At 46.9% G+C, this 23629-nt stretch overlaps 2 protein-coding genes across 5 annotated transcripts in view; one reads left to right on the top strand and one right to left on the bottom strand.

Annotated features, from left to right (window-relative positions):
- The window catches only part of MCM10 (minichromosome maintenance 10 replication initiation factor), a 39494-nt gene extending 38050 nt beyond the window's left edge, over positions 1 to 1444 (top strand). The window contains exons 19-20 of one of the 3 annotated variants that reach the window (XM_008268096.4): positions 635 to 677; positions 773 to 1444. In XM_008268096.4, the coding sequence (XP_008266318.2) occupies positions 635 to 677; positions 773 to 856 (127 nt within the window). In that variant the 3' untranslated portion in view covers positions 857 to 1444. The remainder of the gene's footprint in view (positions 1 to 634; positions 678 to 772) is intronic. The other 2 variants (XM_017347688.3, XM_070055687.1) reach the window with 2 other exon arrangements.
- A 626-nt stretch (positions 1445 to 2070) lies between these two features.
- Positions 2071 to 17147, bottom strand: UCMA (upper zone of growth plate and cartilage matrix associated). 2 transcript variants are annotated; one of them, XM_070055703.1, is made up of 6 exons: positions 16979 to 17140; positions 16541 to 16606; positions 16368 to 16463; positions 12884 to 12982; positions 5433 to 5504; positions 2071 to 2203 (listed from the first exon to the last, which is right to left on the bottom strand). In XM_070055703.1, the coding sequence occupies exons 1-5, from the start codon at positions 17034 to 17036 to the stop codon at positions 5455 to 5457; spliced, it is 369 nt and encodes a 122-aa protein (XP_069911804.1). In that variant the 5' UTR covers positions 17037 to 17140; the 3' UTR covers positions 2071 to 2203; positions 5433 to 5454. The 2 variants fall into 2 exon arrangements, with proteins under 2 accessions (XP_069911804.1, XP_002717637.1); XM_002717591.5 differs by lacking the exons at positions 2071 to 2203; positions 5433 to 5504 and adding an exon at positions 7792 to 9197 and having other exon boundaries at positions 16979 to 17147.
- Positions 17148 to 23629: the final 6482 nt, after the last annotated feature.

The raw sequence follows: 23629 nt of genomic DNA, 5'->3' as shown, positions 1-23629 counted from the left end.
AGAAAACCTGAGGGTGCTGGGAGACATGTTTATGTGACTTTATGATATTGTCTTTCTTTGAGTAGACTGTAGACAGGGAGCTTTCCCCTAAAATGGCCACATCCCTTCTCTGGGAGGGGGGTCATCTACTGTGTTGAAAGTACAAGCAGGAGTCTCTGACAGATAAAGTCTGGTTATGATGACAAAGGAAAAAGGAAGATCCAGCCTCAAAAGAGGATGAATCCTTTTCTGCTCACAGCACTTTAGCTCCAAGCACAGGAAGTCAGGGCAAAGCCATGGATCACCCTGCATCAGAGGGCTGGCTTCCTAAATCTGTCTCATCTCGGCACCACCAATAATAACTAGAGATGCATCCATCACCCGTAGTGCTCATAGCCCAGTCAAACCATCATTGGAAACTGCATCACTCAAGTCTTGCTTAGTAAAGTTTTGAAGGCAGTGTCTCAACTCCCTGGAGTGTTTATTTGTAGCATTAGAACATAACCTCAGATCTGACCTGTGATGTGAGGGGCACCTCTACTAGCATCTCCACAAACCCTGGGTGGGGGGTACTCTCCCAAGTGCCGAGAGCACCATTGTCTGCATGTCTGGGCCCATGCCTCACCACTGAGTAAAGTCATCTCTTCTGTTTCAGTAACTGTGGTCTCTACAAATGGGAACGGGATGGAATGCTAAAGGTATGTCATTTGCATACTAGTTTGTGACTAATTTTAGTTACCCATGCAAATAATTGTTGAGCCATTTCTTATTAAAGTACTTCCCATTTTGCTAGGAAAAGACTGGTCCAAAAATAGGAGGAGAAACCCTGTTACCAAGAGGAGAAGAACATGCCAAATTTCTGAACAGCCTTAAGTAACCCTCACTTCAGACATTTTCCCACAATCCACGTCACCTCCTGTGGCTCTGGGAAAGCCAGGGATTGGCTCTGGATTGTTCCTGTTCCTGATTGACAGCGACAAACAAATGCTTGTAAAGCCCTCGGGCTTTGCTTCTTTCCTCCGTTGTGTTGGTTTGACATGAAATGTGACATTGTCTTTGAAGTGGGAAATCAAGAAACCATTGTCTTTCCTATTCTTGGTAGAGATGACGACATGACTGTGCTCACAACTCTCTTGTCCAGAAACTGGAAGATAAATTGAAAGCTGGGTTTCCAGATCTCTTGGTTTTAAAGTGTATGCTCCTTTATTACAATAAAGAGCTAGTGTTTATATGGACAGCCAAAGAAAAAATAATTTTGAAAAAAAGAATACAGTTGCTTAACTTAGGAGCTTCTGCATCCTTATCTGTGAAATGAAGACAATTGGACTAAGTGATTTTCAAGTGTATCTTTCAGCACTCAGAGTCTGTAAATAGTGTAACCTTTTCCCACCGGGATAATTAGGATCACTGCCCTGCATACGATCTTGATGCACCGACATTAAAAGCCAAGTTCCTTTCTGTTGTACTGGCATCTCTGTTTTGCTCTTGAAAGTTGAACAAATCACTGGACCCTTTGCATTTCGGTTTATTTATGTTTATATATGGCAAGAGAAAGAAAAGTTCTCTCTCTGTTCTTAACGATATTTGGAGCTCTGAAATAGGGATACGTAAAATCTCATCATTTTTAAGCATAGATTTATGTATTTAAAGGAACTGGCACTTCTAAACAAAAGTAATACAAAATTTGAGATGCCGTGAAGCATGACTGTTAAGCAGAAATGTCCTGTGTACAAAGACAGAAAATCACTTAGAGTTTGGGGTTTGCAGATATACTTTATTAACTCATCAAGAAGAAAAGGCCAAACCCTGTGCAAATTACCAGCAAAAAAAATCTTAGGAGAAACCTCTGTCTGGCCAACCTGACTTTGCAAACAGATTCATGTGAATGCTGACACCACCTAAAGACAAGGCAAATTGGCTGGCACCGCGGCTCACTTGGCTAATCCTCCACCTGCGGTGCCGGCACCCTGGGTTCTAGTCCCGGTTGGGGTGCCGGATTCTGTCCCGGTTGCTCCTCTTCTAATCCAGCTCTCTGCTGTGGCCCGGGAAGGCACTGGAGGATGGCCCAAGTGCTTGGGCCCTGTACCCACATGGGAGACCAGGAGGAGGCACCTGGCTCCTGGCTTTGGATCACTGCAGCGCGCCTGCCGTAGTGACCATTTGGGTGGTGAACCAACGGAAGGAACACCTTTCTCTCTGTTTCTCTCTCTCTCACTAAATCTGCCTGTAAAAAAAAAAAAAAAAAAGACTAGGCAAATTCACAGGATTATTGTATTGGAATTGACATCTAGGTGGAAATACTTGAGGTTTCCCCCAAGATGATATGATATGATATATTAGGAACATAACACCTAAGGGAAGTAGTCAAGAGATTTATTTAGGCTTTCAGCAGCCAGAAATAAAATTTGCATGCTTTGGGGCAGGCACTGTGTGTGGCGTAGTGGGAAAAGCCACTGCCTGCAGTGCCACCATCTCATTTGGGTGCCGGGTCAAGCCCTGACTGCTCCACTTCCCATCCCACTCTCTGCCATGGCCTGAGAAAGCAGCAGCAGAAGATGGTTCAAGTCCTTGGGCCCCTGCACCCACGTAGGAGACCTGGAAGAATCTCCTGGCTTCTGGCTTTGGATTGGTGCAGCTTCGGCCATTGTGGCCATCTGGGGAGTGAACCAGTGGTTGGAAGACTGCTGTCTCTGCCTCTCTGTAACTCTACCTTTCAAATAAATAAATCTTAAAAAAAAAAAAAAGATTGCATGCCTGAAACTCTGCTTTGTACAGGCAGATGCTGCTATCTCTGACTCTTGTGTTTACTGTGAGGTTATGTCCTAATAATTAAACTTTCAGTAGTACTTTACTTTCTAGAAGATGCTTGTTTTTTAAAGAATTTTTACTAACAAATAAAAATGTTAAATTATTATTAAGAACCAAGAAGCACTTGAAATTCATGTTTTTAAATGGCTTACTTAGAATAGATATATTAGTCCCATAAACTTGACACAGAGCAATACATATAAAGTAGTTCAGATAGAACTTGAACTGGCAGGTTGCTCTTGGATTATTGGTCAGCCTCTTTTTATGGGAAAATATGTTCTTGTTTAAACACAGAGCATTGCTTGATCTGTGTTTGCTTGTATGGTGTGTAAATGATGTAACATGCTTGTAACATGACAGTGAGTTGAATCTGGGTGCTTTTTTAAAAATTTTTATTTTAAATTTCTAAATATGAAATATATTTGGGTCATTTCTCAGTCACTAAATCTTAAGGGGCTATCATTTGAGATCCTAAGTTGGGAAGGGTTAGGTAGGTTGGGGTGGGGGAACTTAATTGTCTGCCTTGAAAACACTTATCAATGAGATGTTTTAATCTTACCTCTTTATCAAATCCATGATGCATATTTAATTTTTTATTAACCTATCTTCAGTAATGTAGGGTTTGTGTGGCATAGGCCATCAGAACAGGGTAAGCACTCAGTGACCTAAATTCACAAACAAAAACTGGCAATGGCCTTTGTTGAGAATCTTGTTGATCCAAACGTCACAGTCTTCACAGAGATTTATGGATTTACTTAAGAGGCAAAGAGGCATGTAGAGACAGAAAGATGTTCCATCCTATATGTCCGCAACAGCCAGGGCTAGGCCAGCCCAAAGCCAGAAGCCCAGAACTCAGTGCCAGTTTCCCACATGGGCGGTAGGAACCCAAGTGCTTGGTCCCTCATCTGCTGCCTTCCTGGGTGAGTTAGCAGGAAGCTGGATTGGAAACACAACAGAACTGGGACTCAAACCAGCACTCCAATATGGGATGCAGGCGCCTCAAGTGGTGGCTTAGCCACAACACCTGTGCCGCAGCCGACTCACCCCAATCTTTTCCCTTTTGCACCTTTTTCTGTTTACAGGAAATAAAGTGTATAGAGATGGGGGGCAGGGCAATCCAAGCTTTGGGGCCCAGTTTCCTTTCTTACCTGGTTTTCCTGCCAGAACACCATGTTATACCTGCTTTAGGCTGGAAGTGGTTTACATTTACACCTGTATATTTATTCATCCTTTAAATTTGTGTAAGATTTTTGTACAGTTTTTGATTGTTTAAGAGATGACAGCAAATCTTTTGTTTTTCTACTGTTAAGTGAGAACATTAGGCCCCAGCAATACTGAGAAATACAGAGAAATAAAAGTGCTACATTTAAAAAAAAATTAAAAATTGTCTGTGTTTGTAGCATTCAGTGTATTTTCCCTTTTCAAACAATAAAAGGAAAGTGGAATTATTAGATAAAAATCATCCAGAATAGCAAATAAGGGACTTCTCAGTGAGTGATGTGGAATTGTCTCAAAAGGAACTGAAGATATTGAAAGCTTCAGACTGACTGACTGCACAGCAAAGTTGACCAGGATAAATGATAACAAAAGTAAAGCTTGATGTTTGTAGCAGGTTAAATAAACTCTGGTGGCTTTTTTAAAAATCTGGAGCACAGATCTATTTGCCTAAGAGCGTCATAAGTTGTAACCAATCAGATTTCTCCCTGTCAGTGACAGGGGCATCTCTGATCTCAAGAATAGTGATTTGGAAACCTTTCTGCTGTCAAAGATAGGTGGTTCAAAAGATGAAATTCTATCTGTATCTGCTATAATCTGAGAGAAATGGTGATAAAGAAGATAAGCAGAAAATGTTGACGAGATCAGGTGTCTTAGATCAATAGCATTGTACAGAAAAGGCTGTCAGAATTTTGAAAATCGAAAGGACAGCCACGCTGTTGAAATGTCCAAGTCAAAATGTCCTACACGTCCTGCAGGGGTCAGACTCTCTTCAACATGTCTGCAGCCAATTCTGGTTACGTCGCCTCAAACACAACCTGTGTATAACAAACCACCATTCCTAGCAGAGAGCCTGTGGTTCTTGTGAGCCCCTCACTGCATTTTTACCAGTAGATATATGTATGAGCTCTGTGGGTGTTCTGTTTGAAGACATCTTGTTTAATGCGTATTGTTGATTCACTAACAGAACTCACACCTGAAACTTACCCAGCACATGGACCTTTTCTGTAAGGCACATCAGAACCTTGAACTTGGGAACGGCAGACAGCGCATCAACACTTTAAACAGGAAAGTCACCAACAACAGAAAAAGGACACACTCACAGTGTGAGAGCTGAAACCATGTCTTAAAACCAGAAGAAAAGTATCTTTGAGGTCGAAGAAAATTCTAGCCTAGAAATACATTCTGTGCCAGCACAGCAGTAGAATATACCTTTTAGTGTTTTGTCAAGGAAGGCACCCAAGAAGGCAAAAGCATCGCTGGCCCATAAAAATCATAATGGGAATGTACTTGAGATGTCATTGCGTGTAGTGGAATTTACCTGGAAGTAAAAACTACAAAACCAAACAAGACATTGTGTCTGTCTATCCATTGCAGGCCCTTTGCCCTTGTTGGCTTCTAGCAAGAAAGTGTAGGGAAAGAGAACCTACCTGAAGGGCCCAAAGTAGGGTCTCAGCTTCTGGGGGAGAACCGTTTCTTAAGCTCACAGTTCCTGCCTCCTCCTGGAAGAGATAAGGAAAAGATGGCCTGTGTTCCTTATCTGGGACCCAGTTTTCTTCAGATTCACACGGATGAGCTGAAGCAGCCTCATTTTGTTTGTCCTCATCTGGAAACACATTCTGTACATATGAGCGACCGTGAATCAAGACAAAAAGTACCAAAGTAATGATTTGGGGATTATGAATAGCAATTATTTGAATTGCAAATGTTGAGCTACAAATCATAACAAGCAACAGTATAATGTTTCTCAAAAGAATAGATCAAGAATCTTCCCATGGTTGGCACTGTGGCACAGCGGGTTAAGCCACCATTGGCAGCACCAGTTCATGTCCCGGTTACTCCACTTCCAATCTAGCTCCCTGCTAATGTGCCTGAGAAAGCAGCAGAGAACAGCCCAAGTGCTTGGGCCACTGCACCCACATGGAAGACCTGGAGGAAGCTCCTGGATCCTGGCTTCTGCCTGGCCCAGTCCTGGCTATTATGGTCCTTTGAAGTGAACCAGCAGATGAACAATCTCTCTGTGTCTCCCATTCTGTTATTCTGCCTTTCATATAAATAAATCTTTTAAATATATTTAAAAGAAAAGAAATTCCAACATAGATAAAAAATGAGCAAACATAAATGAGGGACAAATGTATCCCTTGACAAATTTGTTGCTTACCTGAAATCTCTTAAGAATGGGGCAATAATGATGAAAAAAAAAAAAAAAAAAGAATGAGCCCAAAAATGTACCAACAGCCAAACTTTTGACAAGACCCAACTCCTCCAAAAATACAAATTGCTCTGTCACTATTAAATGTAGCTGTCCAGATTCTTGGTCCTATTCTCTTTGGCTTTCTTCCCCCTGCCAAGGAAGTGACTGCAGTTGGCTTTTAGCGAAGGAATTCTGGACTGAACTTGAAAACCTTGAAGTACAATGGAACCCTTGTGAAGGCTGAGGTAGAACGAGGTAAGAGAATTCTTACTCAGCCCCTCCTGCCAGAGACTTTTATCCAGAGTCCTAGCCAGTGAAGAGGAAAGGACAGGCGCTTTTGTTTTGCTTTCTTAAATGGGCCACTCACTTAAACCGTTCTTGGTTTTTAACATCTGTATAGCCCCTGCATTCCTGTCTGTGGACACATGACAGGCAGGTGGCCATGTGGTTTGGCCATGAGTCAGAGTCCATCTGCTGCCGTCCACCTGTTCTCTAAGCCTGGCTCCTCATTTCCTAGTGGAGGTAACACAGCAAAGCTTTGTCTTTTTTGTTGCACAACCTGGCATGAAAAAAATTCAGATGTCAGCATTGTGGCATACCAGGTCATGCTGCTGCTCCTAATACCAGCATCCCATATCAGAGTGCAGGTTCAAGTCCCGGGTACTCCGCTTCCAGTCCAACTCCCTGCTAATGCGCCTGGTAAGGAAGTAGAAGATGGCCCAGGTACTTGGGCCCCAACTACCTATGTGGGATACCTGGATGGAATTCCTTGCTCCTGGCACCAGCCTAGGATATTGGGGCCATTTAGGAAGTGAACCAGTGAATGGAAAAATCTCTTTATATGTCTTTCCCTCTCTGTCACTCTGCCTTTCAAATAAAATAAATATTTTAAAAGAATACAGTTGACAAGCTCTCCATGGCCTTGGGTTCTCCATCTAGGGACTGAAAGAATTAGGGAAAAAATTTCATCAAATCTGAACATGTGAAGACTTAACTTTTCTCTCTCTCACTTTTTTTTTTTTTTTTTTACTGTTAATTCCTATAAAACAGCAACAGCTGTTTGCTTGGCATTTGTATTGTCTTGGGCATTATAGGTAGTGGAGAGATGATTCATAGTATGCAGGATATTGCATAGGTCATATGCAGTGCTGTGCCATTTATATAAGGGTTTTCAGCATCCTGTGAATCATATCCAAGGCAAGAACAGTGTGTATTTCAAGAGCCCTCCATCCCAGTCTTGCTAATGTTCTCAGTTGCTTACTTTAAGAAAGGATTGACAGGAGCAGTGTCATTGTGCAATGGATTAAGGCATTGCTTGTGACACCAGCATCCCATTTTGGAGTCCTGGCTGCTCTCTTTGAACCCAGTCTTCTACTAATGTTCTTGGAAAGGCAGAAGTTCAGTGCTCAAATACTTGACTCCCGCCATCCATGTGAGAGACATGGAGTTCCAGGCTCTTGGCTTTGTCCTGGCCCACCCCTGGCTTTGGGGGAATAAACCAGTGGATAGATAATGTGTGCTCTCTCAGCTCGCTCACTCTCACGCCCCCCCCCCCCCAAGGAGATGGGAGGAGAAAAAGACCTCTGCTCCTCTTCTGTGTAGTAGATTCCAATATTGCTTTAATTTACTACAATGAGCCCGGATTTAGTAAAATGATAATTTTCAATGGAAGTGTCTTATTTGAAGAAAGGTTGGGTAAGGATGCAAAAAGAGGTGCTTGCTTAAGGTGTTCTTGGTTTGTCTGCATTTTAGTGTGGGATTCCTGAAAGTCAGAGGAGAGCAAGGGTGGGAAGAAGGCAGATGGTAAACCAGAAGAAGGCAGAGTGTGTGGGAGAGAAGAGGGGCATTGTTCCTGGTGGAATTGTGTGCCCCCAGAGACATGTCGAAGTCCTAGCTGCCATGTCCATGAACGGGACCTGATTTGGAAATGGAGTCTTTGCAGATATTATCAGTGTAGAATGAGATTAGCTGGGTGAGTTCATAATTCAGCGTGCCTGGTGTTCTCACAAGATGGGAAGACACACAAGAGGAAAGATGATGTCTTGGCAAAGACAGAGAAGGCAGGTGGTGATGCCGCCACGGAGTGAGCAGGAGCATGTGGAGGGAGTGTGATCTTAACAGAACCAGGACGGAGAGATTAATGGATTTCCATTGTTTTGAGCCACCTGCTCTTGTGGGACTGTGTCACTGCAGTCTGGGGAAATGAACATGGGCACTAGAGAGAAAAGGAAGATGGCACCAAAACTTCATTGTCCCTGCTTCCTACTTGTGTCTACGAAGCTGGCTTGCTGTCACCCTGGTTTGTGAATGATACGGTTAAGGCATCACGGTTGAGTCCTCTGACTTTTCAGAGGCAATGGAAAGGAAGCATCTGGCTCAGTCACCTTCTCAGAGAACGGTTTTTCCAAATCAGTTGTATTTTCCTTCATTTTCACTCCTCTGCCTAACTCCTGAGACACATGGAGGAAGAGTGAGCAGTAAGCACTCCCTCTGGTTCAAGGTGTTGCATGCTCAAGCAGAAGAGAAAACCACACAATCACTCAAGGGGCCTCGGCTCAGTTTGAGGCTTGAGAGGCTAAGAAAGACACTTGGCACACAGCATTTTTATTGGTAAGCTGGAAGCAAACATGTACCCATTGCTCTTCTTCAGTTGGATATATTGTTCTATAGGACAGGAGTTCTGCTCTAGGGAACAATGACCAAGCTGGTCAGACCTGAAGGTTTGGTGCTAGAGAGGCACCCGGGGCCCCAGAAAATCACCTGCAAAGAAGCAAAACCAGGGCGTTTGAGGCATCACAAGATGAGGCAATTGTGTCTCCCAGGACTGTGTGAGCATTGCAGGTGCATTGCCTGGGAGAAGGGGAGTGCGTCACATGGCTCCTTGCCGGTTTGCCTCAGGGAGGTCAGATGTGGTGGCGGTTGTAGAGGTAGGGAGGATACAGCCCGTCATAATGCCACTGTCGCCACTGTTCCACTGCCTCCCGGCTCCTCTCTTCCTGCTCTGTGGAGCAAAGACCAAGTCACCTGTGAGGACAGAGAGGACTCTGGCCCAAGCACAGCCACCACCCCCAGCTGCCCTCAGCCTGCATTGCCGGGCCCTGCAGGGACAGGAGCCATACATGCCTGCGAGCCCTAGGTGACAGACACAGAATGTCAGAGCAGCAAGGAGCCTGGGAATGAGTTGAGAGGCCTCGTTTTGTGAATTAGCCACACAGGCCACAGGATTGGCTGCTGGTAGAACTGAGACCAAGGTTTGGCACCCTGCATGCTGTTCTGCCCATGTCACAGCAAAAGGGGGGAAGAGCCCTAGGCAATCACTGGCTCACGGAGGTAGTATCTAGGACACCAAATCGCAAAACAACAGCACAATACAACAAAAGCAGACACAAACCATGCCTTTAACACACTGCACAGGGAAACCTCAGGATCCTGGAGTGATGGGGGATGAGCAGTTTTCTCCCCTATATTGGTCTGTATTCATAAAGATTTGATTTAAAAAATGGAGGAGCCCATGTTGTGCAGCAAGTTGAGACATTCCCTGTGACACTGACATCCCATATCTGTACCAGTTCAAGTCCCAGCTTCTCCACTTCTAATCCAGCTCCCTGCTCATGCACCTGGGAAAGCAGCAGAAGATGGCCCAAGTACTTAGGTCCCTGCCACCCATGTGGGAGATCCTGATGGAGTTCCTGGCTCCTGGCTTCAGCCTGACCCAGTCCTGATCATCACAGCCATGAGGAGTGAACCAGCTGATGAAAGATGTCGTTCTGTCTCTCCCCCTCTCTCAATAACTCTGCCTTCAAATAAATAAATAAATAAATCTTTTTAAAAAAATCTAACTGGAGGGGCAGCGCTGTGGCGCAGTGAGTTAACACCCTGGCCTGAAGTGCCGGCATCCCATATGGGCGCTGGTTCTAGTCCCAGCTGCTCTTCTTCTGATCCAGCTCTCTGCTATGGCCTGGGAAAGCAGTAGAAGATGGTCCAAGTCCTTGGGCCCCTGCACCCGCGTGGGAGACCCGGAAGAAGCTCCTGGCTCCTGGCTCCTAGCTCCTGGCTTTGGATTGGAATAGCTACGGCCATTGCGGCCAACTGGGGAGTGAACCAACGGATGGAAGACCTCTCTCTCTATGCCTCTCCTCTCTCTGTGTAACTCTGAGTTTCAAATAAATAAACCTTTAAAAAAATCTAACTGGAAAAAGATGAATTAGCCCCTGTCACCCATGTGGAAGACCCAGATAGAGATCATGGCTCGTGGGTTTGGCTTGGCCCAGACTGTGCCACTGAGGTGATATGGGGAGTGAACCAGCAGATGAAAGGGGTGTGTGTGTGTGAGAAAGAGAGAGAGAGAGAGAGAGAGAGAGAGAGAGAGAGAGAGAGAGAGAGAGACTCTGCCTCTCAGATAAATCTTTGGAGAAAGATAAAAGAAAACCATGACAGTAATCATCACATTTTGTAAAAACAAAGAAAAAGAAAAGCCTTCATGAAAAGCATTGGGAGAATGAGAAGACCTAGCAGAAGAAGAAGATGTTGAGGACTGAAACATGTCTTTCTCTGCTTTGCTTCAAGTGTGGATTCCACCAGAAAACCCTGTGAAGCCTGATTTGGTGCTAGTGAAATTGGTGTCACCTATGACCTTGTTTAACAGGCTTGTGGCTTCAGAATGTGGGGAAAATTGATGTCCTCATGTTCCTTAGCACCTGTGAGAGCCAGGTGCTTGGGCTGAGTCCCACCTCAGCAAGAAAGGCCCTGTTACCACTGCCTGTTTGAGGCACCATGGCTGCTGCCAATGTTTTCCTCCTCTGTGAGTGCAGAGTCAGCATTCCCCATGGTGCTGAAAATCCCCTTTGGTGCTTGGTTCCCCGGGACAGCCTGGAGCTGCCGAGCCAGGCCCAGACTGCAGCTTCAGATGTGAGCAGTTAACTCTTTGAGACATTTCTGCAGCATGGTAGACCACCTCCTCTTTGTCAACCTTAAAAGTGTGATTTTGACTTGGCAGTTAATGTCTAAAGCCAATGTCTTGGGAGAGATGGATCATTGACTCTTAAGACAGGTAACATTGTCAGAATAACTGAGACCAGGGTCCTGATTGAACGGGAGACTCAGGGCCCTCAGAGAAGGGCTTGGAAGACAGAAACCTTGAGCATGGCTCCAAGGTGGAGATTTCAGGCACCCAGGCCACTGTTCACCCAGGCCACAGAAGTTCTGGGGCACAGACAAGGAAAAGGGACAGGCACAAAAATGAGTTGCACCTTTTCAAAACAGATCTTTTCCACCTTGGCTCTTTCCTTTATCAAGCTCTGGAGAGGACACCTGGTAGCTGCTGTGTTTTATCTCCCTCACTCCATCCACCCGTGTGCCAGTTCCTGCACCAAAAATCTCCAAGACCTCTATGCACTTGGTCATCCATGACTTTCAAAAGCAGGAATTTTGCTGGCAAACATGCCTGAGCTCCAACCGCAGGGCTGCCGACTTGTTTGTCACCTTCTGTGTTCCTTTGTCCTTCCTATGCCTCGGTTTTTGCTTGTACCACTCAGTTAAGGCTATAATTAAAATGAAAGGGTGAATGAAGGTCTTGTCTAGTGTGATGTCCTGGAGATCCCACACAGATGTGAATCCAATGTACTTGAAAGTGAGTTTGGGGCCGGTGCTATGGCACAGTGGGTTAACGCCCTGGCCTGAAGCCATATGGGCACCAGTTCAAGACCTGGCTGCTCCACTTCCAATCCAGCTCTCTGCTATGGCCTGGAAAAGCAATAGAAGATGGTCCAAGTCCTTGGGCCCCTGCACCCACGTGGGAGACCCAAAGGAAGCTCCTGGCTCCTAGCTTTGGATCGGCGCAGCTCCGGCCATGCGGCCAATTGGGGAGTGAACCAGCGGATGGAAAACCTCTCTCTCTTTCTCTCTGCCGCTCCTCTCTCTGTGTAACTCTGACTTTCAAATAAAATAAATAAATCTTTAAAAAAAAAAAAAAGAGTTTGAAATCTACCCAGCACAGCCTACCAGAACAAAGGCCCTAGTTTCATTGCTTGGGCAGAAAACAAAGACCACCACAGTGATCCCTGAGTAACAGGAAGGAGGAAAAGGAGTCTGCATCATTTGGTCAGCTAACAATTCCCCATCTCCACAGTCCCCAAGCCAGTGCTAACACAGAAATCCTACCCTCTTCCACACCTTCTCAAGTTCTGTATAGCCATTTCTCTGGCTTTCTCCTTGCTTTTCAAGGCTCTATGGATATGAATTTAAAGTAGATCTTCCCACACCTCCCTCCTACAGTTAAATGGGGGTAGTGGGGGAGCTGACATTTGGCCTAGCAGTTAAAATGCCACATCCTGTATCAGAGTGCCTGGGTTTGATTCCCCGCTCCAGCTCCTGAGTCCAGTGTCCAGCTAACCCTGAAAGGAAGCAGTGATGGCTCAAGTGGTTGGATTTGTGCCACCCACATGTGAGGCCTGGAATAAGTTCTTGGCTCCTGGTAATGGTCCTAACCCAATCCCAGCCATTGTGGGCATTTGGGGGAGTAAGCCAGAAAATGAAAGTGGTGTGTGTGTGTGTATGTGTGTGTCCCTACCTCTAATATATTATTTTAAATGATATTTTAAACAAAATTTGGGAAGAAGAAGTGGAGGCAAACCATGTGATTTTCTCACAAGGCGCCCTTCCCTGAAGAGACTGGTGAAGAGCTCTTACCATCATTTTGTTCCTCCACAAAGTTCTCGAATTCATTCCTTTGTTCCTCATAATATTCTTTCCGCAGCTCATCAGCCCGTAGCTTCTGCCTGTTTTCCGCTGTGAAAAGAGTCAGGGTTGCCCCCAAGAAAGAGGGTGCTGAGGATACAGATTTTAACACCTGAAGGACCTAGGGGATTATCTCAGAGGCCAACATGGTACAGTGGGCTAAGCCACCACCTGCAACATTGGCATGCCATATGGATGCCAGTTCAAGTCTCAGCTGCTCCACTTCTGATCCAGCACCCTGCTAATGCACCTGGGAAAGCAGTGGGAGATGATGACCCAAGTGCTTAGGCCCATGACACCCATGTGGGAGACTCAAATGGAGTTCTGGCTCCTGGCTTCCTCTCCCCCTCTCCCTCTCTCTCTCCCTCTCCCTCTCCTCCCCAACTTTGACTTTCAAATAAATAAGTCCTTTTTTTTTTAAAAAAAATGAGCTATTGGGCAATGACTACACATAGAAGGACCTTTCATGTTTAAACAAAAAAGATTATCTCTGTCCACTGCCTCCATTTTGCAGATGAAGAGATGGAAGCCCTATAGTGTAAAATGATTCAGCTCCAGACAAAGTTAGTGATATATTCAAAGGCCATGTAGAAATCTCATGATCAGAAATGATTTCCATAAAGGAATAATCCAATTTAAAGTTAATCTCATCTCAATACCTTCAGGTCCATTTAGCATTTTTGAGCATTTATCAAGGTCAGGATAGAGACTCAGCACTGGGATTAAAAAGTTAGTAAAAAAAAAAAAAGATTCTGGGAGCAAGCATTTGGCACAGTGGTTGAGCCACTGGCTGAGACACCCGGGTCTGAGTCCCAGTTCTGCTCCTGATTCCAGCTTCCTGCTGACGTGCACTCTGGGAGGCACCAGACTGTGGCTCAAGTGCTTGGGTCCCTGCTACCCACAGGAGAGACCCAGCCTTCTGACTTCAGCCTGGCCCAGTCCTAACTGTTGAGGGCATTTAGGGCCATCCAGTGCCCAGGAGCTCTCTGTCCCTGAATCCACCTCTCTGTCTCTCTTTCTCACTCATGCTCTCTCCTTCTCCCTGCAGATAAATACATACATTTTTAAAACTGAAAAAAAGAAAGATTCTGTCCCTCTAATTAAGAGATCAAGAGTCTGGTTAAGGCAAAAGATTTTAGAAGTTTCACCATGTATAATATGATGACTGCTAGAATAAAAATCATTTGGAGAAAATTATTTCAAGCACTCTACTTTCAAGCACTCTCTCCCTCTCTCTCTCTCTCCATCCATGTGTAGCACAGAAGGATCAGCTGCTTGGGCCACCTCACATTCTTAGGGCAGGAGCCCCCTCCCATCAACATGAGAGATTAAAGTTCTCTTCTTGCCCCCACCATATTTGATGTGCAAGAGGAAGTTGGATGGTGGCATTGAGGGAAGCAGAGAAACAGAAAAGCCAAGGTCCCCTGCCCATCCCATGTTAAAAGTGTTGGGAGAGACAACAAAAAGTATTTCTTTGCTAAATGAAAATACTAGAAATCATCTCAAATCCTTCTTGGAAGAAAGGAGTTATATTAATACATAAGTTGTATGATCCTAGTATGTGTTGTATGGCCATGATTTGATGTAGCTTAGATTAAAAAGTCAAGGTGTCTGTGAGTTAGTCTTAGTATGGATCTCTAAGTCCCATCTTCCAGACTTCTACCTTTACCCACAAACTTGTAGGAAACTTCAGTCTCGTGGAAGGGGTTGGAGGTCTTCACTCTCGCACCCACCCATTTCAAAGGAGGGGATTTAGCCTTAGGGGAGAGCGCAGCGACCTAATGGATGTCACACAGCTGGGAGGGGCTCAGGTAGGGCTGGAGTCCCAAGCACCCATTCCCACATTCATCTACCGGCCCAGAACACCTCTTGCATAGCAGCCTCCCCTTCCTGACCCACCGTAGACCCTGGTGTCCCTCCAGGAAGGAGGGAGGCCTGAGGGTTTAGGAAGCAGATGCTCCGTGAGCCAGTGCCGAGTCCTAAGGGGGCATTTTCCAGCCCCTCTGCACCCAGGGAAAGAAATAGTCTGCACAAGTTGCTTGTCAGAGTGCCACACGCTCGACTTCCGATGCAGCAGTGAACCAGAGCTATCTAATTCTCAGAACAGGAAGGTATTTTTATCATGCGTGTCCTTGCTATGCACTGTACACATCCTTTGTCAAAGGCGTGGGCATTCCATCCATTTCTCTTTCCACCCAAACACCATCCGTGGCTTTCTCTAGAAGCTTAGAGATGTCAGATGCCTGTCCCCTGGTTCTAAGGTCCAGTTGCCTGAAGTGTCACTCAGCCCTCCCCTGAGCAGTCACTGGGCACTGCTCCCCTGCCGTGCACAGGTGATGGCCAGATGGCAGCAGATGCATTCCTGTGTCACCTTCTGTGATCACCAGGCTGTCCTGGGCCTCCCTTGACTCTTGCCACACTGAGCTCCCGTTCAATATGAGGGACCTCATTGTTCTGAGTCGGCTCAGGAGGATGGAAGGTATTTGCCTGTCCTAAAATCACACCTGTTTCCCCCCAGGATGTCTGCCAGAAAGTTTCTTCTCTGATTTCAATCACAAACGATCCAGCCTCCATCCTAGCTTTTCAGTGTTTCTTGACATTGGCCAACTATTCAACCCCAAATTGTGTGAGGCCTGGAAATTTTCCTAGTGCAGTTATAGTATCCAAGTTAAAAAAAAAAAAGGAATTTCATCTGCAAGCATTTCCATCTCTATTCTTCCCCCATCATTTGAAAACAGGCCTGTCTTTTTTTTTTTTTTTACCAAGCAGTTCACCTCGCTGAATGCTGATGGACACAAAGAGTTCATTCATACACACACACGCCCAGGAAAGAATCAAGGCACAGACTCAGCTGGGACAGTTGTCTGAGTCGTGGAAAAATCAGAAACCTGAAGGCCTTGCAACTGTGGATGACAGGAAATACAGCAGGCTGTGCAGGAGCCGTGCTCACCCAAAGTCCAAACTGAAAAACTGCTGGCTGAACACAGCTTTTTCAGAGGCTTATAAATAAGGAAATGACGGTCAGGGAGAGGAAGTGGTGGGGGCCCCACTTCTCAGCACCCCGTCCTCTGCACTCTTTCCCTGTGTGTGAGGGACATGCCCTTGAATAGAGGGTACGCTGTGCGAGCAGCCCCCAGAAGCACACACTGTAGCATTGTGTCCCTGCTAGACCGGTGCTTGTGTTTCCTCCTTCATGCATCTTAACAACTGCTAAGTACATTTGACACCCATTTCTTACACAACAACACATTCACTGCAATGTGGGACCCACAACCAAGGAAATCCGATGTAACTTCTCAGTCAGAGCTGTGTCCGCTCTGATAGCCAAGCCTGGGTTGAACCCCCGCTGCCCCACTGTGTCCTGCCGCCTGCCCACTGTGGCTAAGAGGAGGAACCAGGGGGCATGAGCAAAGGCCAGGCTGTCCAGCATCCTTACCGTTGACTTCTTCACGGGATTTAGGGGACCGCTTGCCACGTTTCTTGAGGAAATTGGAGGCATCTGATTCCCGCATAAAAATCTTTGGCTTCACACCTGAAACCCAAGAGAGGCTATCACCATCAGCACAGGGTGCCAGGGCTGCCGGGTAGCGGGTGGGCCCCCCTGCTCACCTTCCTGAGCCTCGTCTCTTGCTGCCTGCCGGCTGCTCACAGACGCACTGGTGCCTTCCCGCAGCCCTGCGGGATGAAGGTGAAGGTGAATTCCTACAGCAGCAGAGGGGAGCCAGACCCCAAGCGGGGCCTCCACAGCCCTCTTTGGCCTCAGGGACTGGCCAGGGACTCTCGGTCCCTCACATGCCGGCTGAAGACCTGAACCCGCCAGGCCAGCTGGGGAGTTTTTCTTTTTCTATTTTTTTCTTTCTTTGCTATTTTCCTGTATTATATCATGTCTTACACACACACACACACACACACACACTCATATCCCAAGCATAGCATCTTAACAATAAGCACACCCCTTCTACCGGTGCCACCTGAGCAGACTCACCTGTATAAGCTAACTCTTAGTATGCAGTGACCACAGTCCACCCTTGGCCCTCCCATACTCACTAGACAGGAGCACCACAGCTGAGAAGCAGGACAGGAGGAGGACCTGTCTCCAAGTCATCTTTGTAGCAGCTGAGGCTCCCTCTAGGCACCGCAGGGCAGACAAAGTACTCCCGCAGCCCCCAGAGCTGCCGCCCTGCCCAGGGTCCTCGCTTCTGAGTCAGATTGGCCAGGAAGAGGAAGGGAGAGAGGACAGAGAGAGCTGGGATACCACAGAGGGAGAGTGGGAGGGGTCCTGGCTGCGGTTTCCATTGGCTGCTCCCGGCCAGAGCACTGGAGATGTTTTTGGCGCCTGGCAAACCTCTACAGAAGCAAGGCTTGTTGTTGGAGCCACGGGCTGGGACAGTTTTGCTGTGACCTTTCCAATATCAGTGTCCAAGGAGTTGCTGTTGAGAATGTTCAGCCTAAGAGTTGAGATTCAGAGACCCAGGGCCGGTCTCTAAGAGCTCTTTGCACCTGCTCCAGGGATGTTAGGACTGGTGTCCTTAAGGGGATCAATGGGGGAGTTTCGATTCAAGGGTCAGGCAAAGAGGAACCATAATGACCAGAACCCCACCCTACCCCTGGTGACACATGGACACATGGGCCTTTCCCTTGGGTAACCAGGATGTCTACTCCCTTGATACATTACTCCCAGATGTGATCTCTGCCAAGCAAAACATACAGCCCAGGCCGGCGCCGCGGCTCACTAGGCTAATCCTCCGCCTTGCGGCGCCGGCACACCAGGTTCTAGTCCCGGTCGGGGCGCCGGATTCTGTCCTCGTTGCCCCTCTTCCAGGCCAGCTCTCTGCTGTGGCCAGGGAGTGCAGTGAAGGATGGCCCAGGTCCTTGGGCCCTGCACCCCAAGGGAGACCAGGATAAGTACCTGGCTCCTGCCGTCGGATCAGCGTGGTGCGCCAGCCCCAGCGCGCCGGCCACGGCGGCCATTGGAGGGTGAACCAACGGCAAAGGGAAGACCTTTCTCTCTGTCTCTCTCTCTCACTGTCCACTCTGCCTGTCAAAAAAAAAAAAAAAAACAACAACAACAAACAAACAAATAAAAAAAAACAAAAACCATACAGCCCAAGGCCTAGAGGCCTCAGAGTCCTTTGAAGATGTAGAGGAAGAGTCTGGCAGCCTTCCACTTTGGGGAATGGGGAGCAACATGTTGGAGAAGCGTCACCGCTGTTCACGCCACTCTAGAGCCACAGGTGTTACCCCCTCTCATGGGAGGAAATGGGCTCCTAGAAACAGGAAGGCCAATGGAATCAGCGCTGTGTGCCATCAGAGCAGTCCCTCCAGGGATGTGTTCCTGACGTTGCCCTTTACCAGGGCCTGTCATCCACGCCATCTCTAGCTAAAGAGACAGTAAACAAAATAAGCAATGGAGGAAAATGCAGCCAATCGCTATGCTGGCTCCATGTGGGTCCCCCTGGGACGCTGGACAATCTGCAGGCAGGGACTGTGTGTAGTGGGACCAGGAGGAGCAACATGCATGAGGACACATTAGCGAGGATTCATCTCTCAGTTGAACTAGACGTCTGTTGGGAGAAGGAAGGGACACCAGACAGTGATTTTGATGGGACTCTGGAGTGAGAAGGTGGGTGTGTGTCACACCTACGATGTCCTTGACACCCTGAGTCCACTTATCCCTTGCTTAGTTCCATTCAGGTAAACTACAAGTGTGTCTTGAATACCTACTTTACCCTGGGGCCCTGTGCTTGTCACTGGCCAATCGGCTTTGGGTGAACCTATCCAACCTCCCCAATGTAATTTGCATACCCCTGTTGGACACTGTCCACTGTGCATATGGAAAGTCTTTAAAGATACTCTCATTGTGCCATAGTGGGTTAAGCCACCACCTGCAATGCCAGTATCCCAGGTAAGTGCCAGTTTGAGTCTTGGATGCTCTACTTCCAACCCATCTCCCTTGTAATGTGCCTGTGAAGGCAGTGGAGGATGGCCCAAGTGCTTGGGCCCCTGCACCACGTGGGAGACCCAGAAGAAGCTCCTGGCTGCTGGCTTTGACTTGGTCCAGCCCTAGCCATTGTGACCATTTGGGAGGGTGAACCAGCAGATGGAAGATTCTCTTTCTCTCTCTCCCTCTCTCCCTCTCTCTCTCTCTCCTTCTCCCTCTCTCTCTCTCTCTCTCTCGCTCTCGCTCTCTCTAACTCTGCCTTTCAAATAAGCACAATAAATGTTTGAAAAAAAAAAAAAAAGAACAATCTTGGACACCACCAAGTTCTATCAGACCCAGCCTGGAATGCAAAGGCAGGAGATCCGGAGTTTGCTCAGTGGAAATATGGAGGCAGTTACAGAGAGATCAATCTTCCATGTGCTGTTTCACTCCTCAGATGGCTAAAGTGCCCTGCTGAGCCAGGCTGAAGCCAGGAGCCAGGAGCTTCATCTGGGTCTCCCACATGGGTAGCAGGGACCCACACACTAGGGCCATCTTCTGCTGCTTTTCTCAGGCCACTAGCAGGGAGCTGGATCAGAAGTGGAGCAGCCAGAACATGAACTGTTGCCCATATGGGATGCTGGTATCACAGACGGCAGCTTTATCCACTGTACCACAATGCCAGCTCCAAATCTTTTTATTTTAATTTTATTTTGCTGCTTCTTTAATTTCCAAAGCAAGCTCCTTCAGGTGTTGACTGCCTGTGAAGTGTGCATAAATACTCTATTATGATAGGCCAGGATGGCAATATGATCCCGACTGTACAAAAAGAAAATAGATACAAAATATGTTGAGATTTTCTTCCTTGAAATTATAGGACTGTGTGTGTGTGTGTGCATGTGCACATGCATATTTAGATGCCTCTATTCCCATTCTATCCTTATGACTGAAACTGATTCATGCAGTGCCTGGTTTTTTCCTTCTCTCTCATGAAAAAATCATTCTCCCCCTCTCCGTGTGTATGTGTGCATGTGTATGTGTGTATATCTCTCTTTTTTTTTTTTGTTTTTTTTTATTTTGTTTTTTGGTTTTTTTTTGACAGGCAGAGTGGACAGTGAGAGAGAGAGACAGAGAGAAAGGTCTTCCTTTTGCCGTTGGTTCACCCTCCAATGGCCGCCGCGGCCGGCGCGCTGCGGCTGGCGCACCGCGCTGATCCGATGGCAGGAGCCAGGAGCCAGGTGCTTTTCCTGGTCTCCCATGGGGTGCAGGGCCCAAGCACCTGGGCCATCCTCCACTGCACTCCCTGGCCACAGCAGAGGGCTGGCCTGGAAGAGGGGCAACCGGGACAGAATCCGGTGCCCCGACCGGGACTAGAACCCGGTGTGCCGGCGCTGCTAGGCGGAGGATTAGCCTAGTGAGCCGCGGCGCCGGCCCCTCTCTTTGAAATAAATAAATATTAATGATCTTTTTAAAAGATTTTATTTATTTACTTGAAAGAGTTACACAGAGAAAGGAGAGGCAGAGAGAGAGAGAGAGAGAGAGAGAGAGAGAGATCTTCCATCTGCTGATTCACTCCCCAATTGGCTGCAATGACTGGAGCTGGACTGATCTGAAGCCAGGAGCCTGGAACTTCTTCTGGGTCTCCCACATGGGTGCAGGGCCCAAGGACTTGGGCCATCTTCTACTACTTTCCCAGGCCACATCAGAGAGCTGGATCAGAAGTGGAGCAGCCGGGACTCAAACCAGTGCCCATATCGGATGCCAGCACTGCAGGTGGTGGCTTTACCCGCTATACCACAGCACCGGCTCCTAATATTAATGATCTTTTTAAACATGGGGGAAGAAAGCATTGTTATTTAGTCTCTCAAGCCAGACCTCCTTCCTTCCCCGGTCTCCACCTTCTGCAGTCAGAGTAGCTCCCTCACTTTCTCTAGAGTTCACTGATTCTCCACTAGAATGCCTTTGTCAAGTCCGTGTCTTCCAAAGTCTGGCAGGTAAGATTTAAATTACCCTGCCGTATTCTTCTCTTCTTCACTCACTGGAGATGGCTCCAGGCCTGCTTGCTTTTGTGGCTCTTGTATCACAGCCATGGCCTTATTTGCAGCAGCACACATGTTGTTCCTGGTCTCTTTATGCTCAATAGCAACTGGTTTAAAGCTCACGTACAGAGTTAGACGTCCAGACTTTATGGCTGCCAATTCCTTAAGAGTGTAACAGGATGTGTCTCACATGCTGGATCGGGAGTATCAGTCTTGATTTCATACTGCAGACTGTATTGAATACACTCCAGATCAGACTCCACTTTCTGGAACTTTCTGGAACATCAGCTCCAGTTTCCATGTGGAATAGTTAAAATCCTCAGACTAGGGCAGCCCTTAAGCTCCTTTTCTAAAATCTTTTCTTCTCCATTTCATCTGTTCCTACCTTTTCCAGACTTTTCTGGAAGATTCCAAAGCTTTTTCTAAATTTCACGACTTTCATCTAATCTCTGAAAAACCCTCGTGTCACTTGCCTGCTGAAACCACTCAACAGTTCACTACCGTGTTCTATAATATGTACCCAGTGCTCAGTGCCAGCCATTCACTCTCCTGAGGAATAAAGGCACATTTGCTTCAAGCCTCCCATCAATCCATGTGACAGGAGGGAGTAAGACATGGTGAAATCAAATGAACTGCCCTGCCCAAGGCCATGCAGCTGGTTAAATCCAGACCTAGGATTGAGTACAGGTTACCTGGGGCCAGGGCGTGCTGTTACTGTCATACTCTACTGCCCAAGTCCTCCCCGTGGCCCTGCACACCTGCAGCCCACCCACGCGCTGCCATGCTCTGGAGCTACTTAACCACCTGCCTGTCCTCAGTAGAGCTCCGTCCCCTGGGCCTTTTGATGACTTCAGTCCTAATCAGGCCTTTAAAGCTCTTGTCCTTCAAGTTCCATCTCATCCATCACCTGTTCTTTGACCTCCTTTTTGAAGTCTTCCTAGTAGCACCCTCCTTGACCCCACAATGAGTATCTTGAAGCTGTTTTTGCATTACATAATAGCTTCTTTCAAGATATAATTTACATACCACATAACTCACCCATTTGAAGTATACGATTCAGTGTTTTTTTTTTTCAGTAAATTGACAAAATTGTATAATCATTACCACAATCAATTTTATAATACTTTCACTACTTGAAAAAGAAGCCCTATAACTCATTACCAGTTACTTCCCCATTTTCCCCCAATCCCACAGTCTCAGACAACTACTCAGCTGGAACTGCCTCTCTGATTCACGTTCTACACATTTCATCTAAATGGAATCCTACAACAGGTGGCCTCTTACAGTTGGCTTCTTCTACTCAGCATGTTTTCTTTTTTAAGGATTAATTTTTTTGAAAGGCAGAGCTATAGAGAGAGAGAGAGCAAGAGAGAGAGAGAAAGAGAGAGATCCTCCACCTGCTGGTTCACTCCCCAAATGGCCTCATTGGCCAGGCCTGGGCCAGACTGAAGCCAGGAGCCTAGAACTCCATCCAGGTCTGCCATGTGGGTGGGAGGGTCCCGAGCAGCTAGGCCATCTCCTGCTGCTTTCCCAGGTGCATTAGCAAGGAGCTAAGAAGTGGAGCTGCTGGGACTCTAACAAGCACTGGTATGGGATGCCTGTGTCACAGTGGTGCTTTAACACACTGCACCACAGCACTAGCCTCAGCATAGTGCTGTCAAGGTTCATCTATGTCGTAGCAGGCATCAGTACTTCGTTCCTTTTTACTGCTGAGTAATACTGACTTTATCCATTGGTGCCCCTTGGATTTTGTCTCCACCTTTTGGTCGTTATGAATGATGCCATTGTGCACGTTGGTGCCCAAGTTTTCACATAAACATGTGTTCATGCTCTCATTTCTTCTGAGTAGATAACTAAGAGTAGAATTTCTGGGCCATGTGTTAACTCTGTGCTTAATATTTTGACGAACGCTTGTATTTTGTTCAAAATGTTTATTTATCTGTCTGTCTCCCTCCAGTGCTGTAAGGTCTCTTTGAGAAGAGATGTTTACACCTGATTCATTCCTCGTATGGCACCTGGCATAGACCAGCTGCTCCATAAGTGTTTTTTAAATTAATCAGTGAAAAAAAAAACACTCTAGCTTGAGCATATGAAAAGAAAACACTTATGAGCTTGTCTCAATGAGCTGTTCGTGAGAAGGTAACCACACAGGAGACTGAAATTCCCAAGTATGTGCGTGCTACTGGGTTTAAAGTCCTTCACAAGCAGCAGGAATGGATTCTGCCTCAGACAGTGACCAAGATGGGCTGCCCACGCCCCTCAGCTCGCTGAGCTTTAGCCGTGTCCTTACTGGACTCCAGGTCTCAGCGCCCCCTTTTTTTGTGGTATTCACTTTAGAAAATTGGCAGAGGCCAGTGCTGTGGCGCAGCAGGTTAAAGCCCTGGCCTGAAGTGCCGGCTTCCCATATGGGCGCCAGTTCTAGTCACAGCTGCTCCTTTTCCAATCCAGCTCTCTGCTGTGGCCTGGGAAAGCAGTAGAAGATGGCCCAAGTCCTTGGGCCCCTGCACCCGTGTGGGAGACCCGAAGGAAGCTCCTGGCTCCTGGCTTCAGATTGGCACAGCTCCAGCCATTGCAGCCAACTGGGGAGTGAACCAGCAAATGAAAGACTTCTCTCTCTGTCTCTGCCTCTCTCTGTAACTCTTTCAAATAAATAAAACAAATCTTTAAAAAAAATGGCAGTTGCAAATGTTTCCCTTCCACTTGGAAATGTGTGCAACTTCTCTCAGCTTCACAACCAGG

Source organism: Oryctolagus cuniculus, chromosome 13, assembly GCF_964237555.1.
Source record: "Oryctolagus cuniculus chromosome 13, mOryCun1.1, whole genome shotgun sequence".
NCBI lineage: Eukaryota > Metazoa > Chordata > Mammalia > Lagomorpha > Leporidae > Oryctolagus > Oryctolagus cuniculus.
This window is presented reverse-complemented; position numbering and strand designations above follow the sequence as displayed.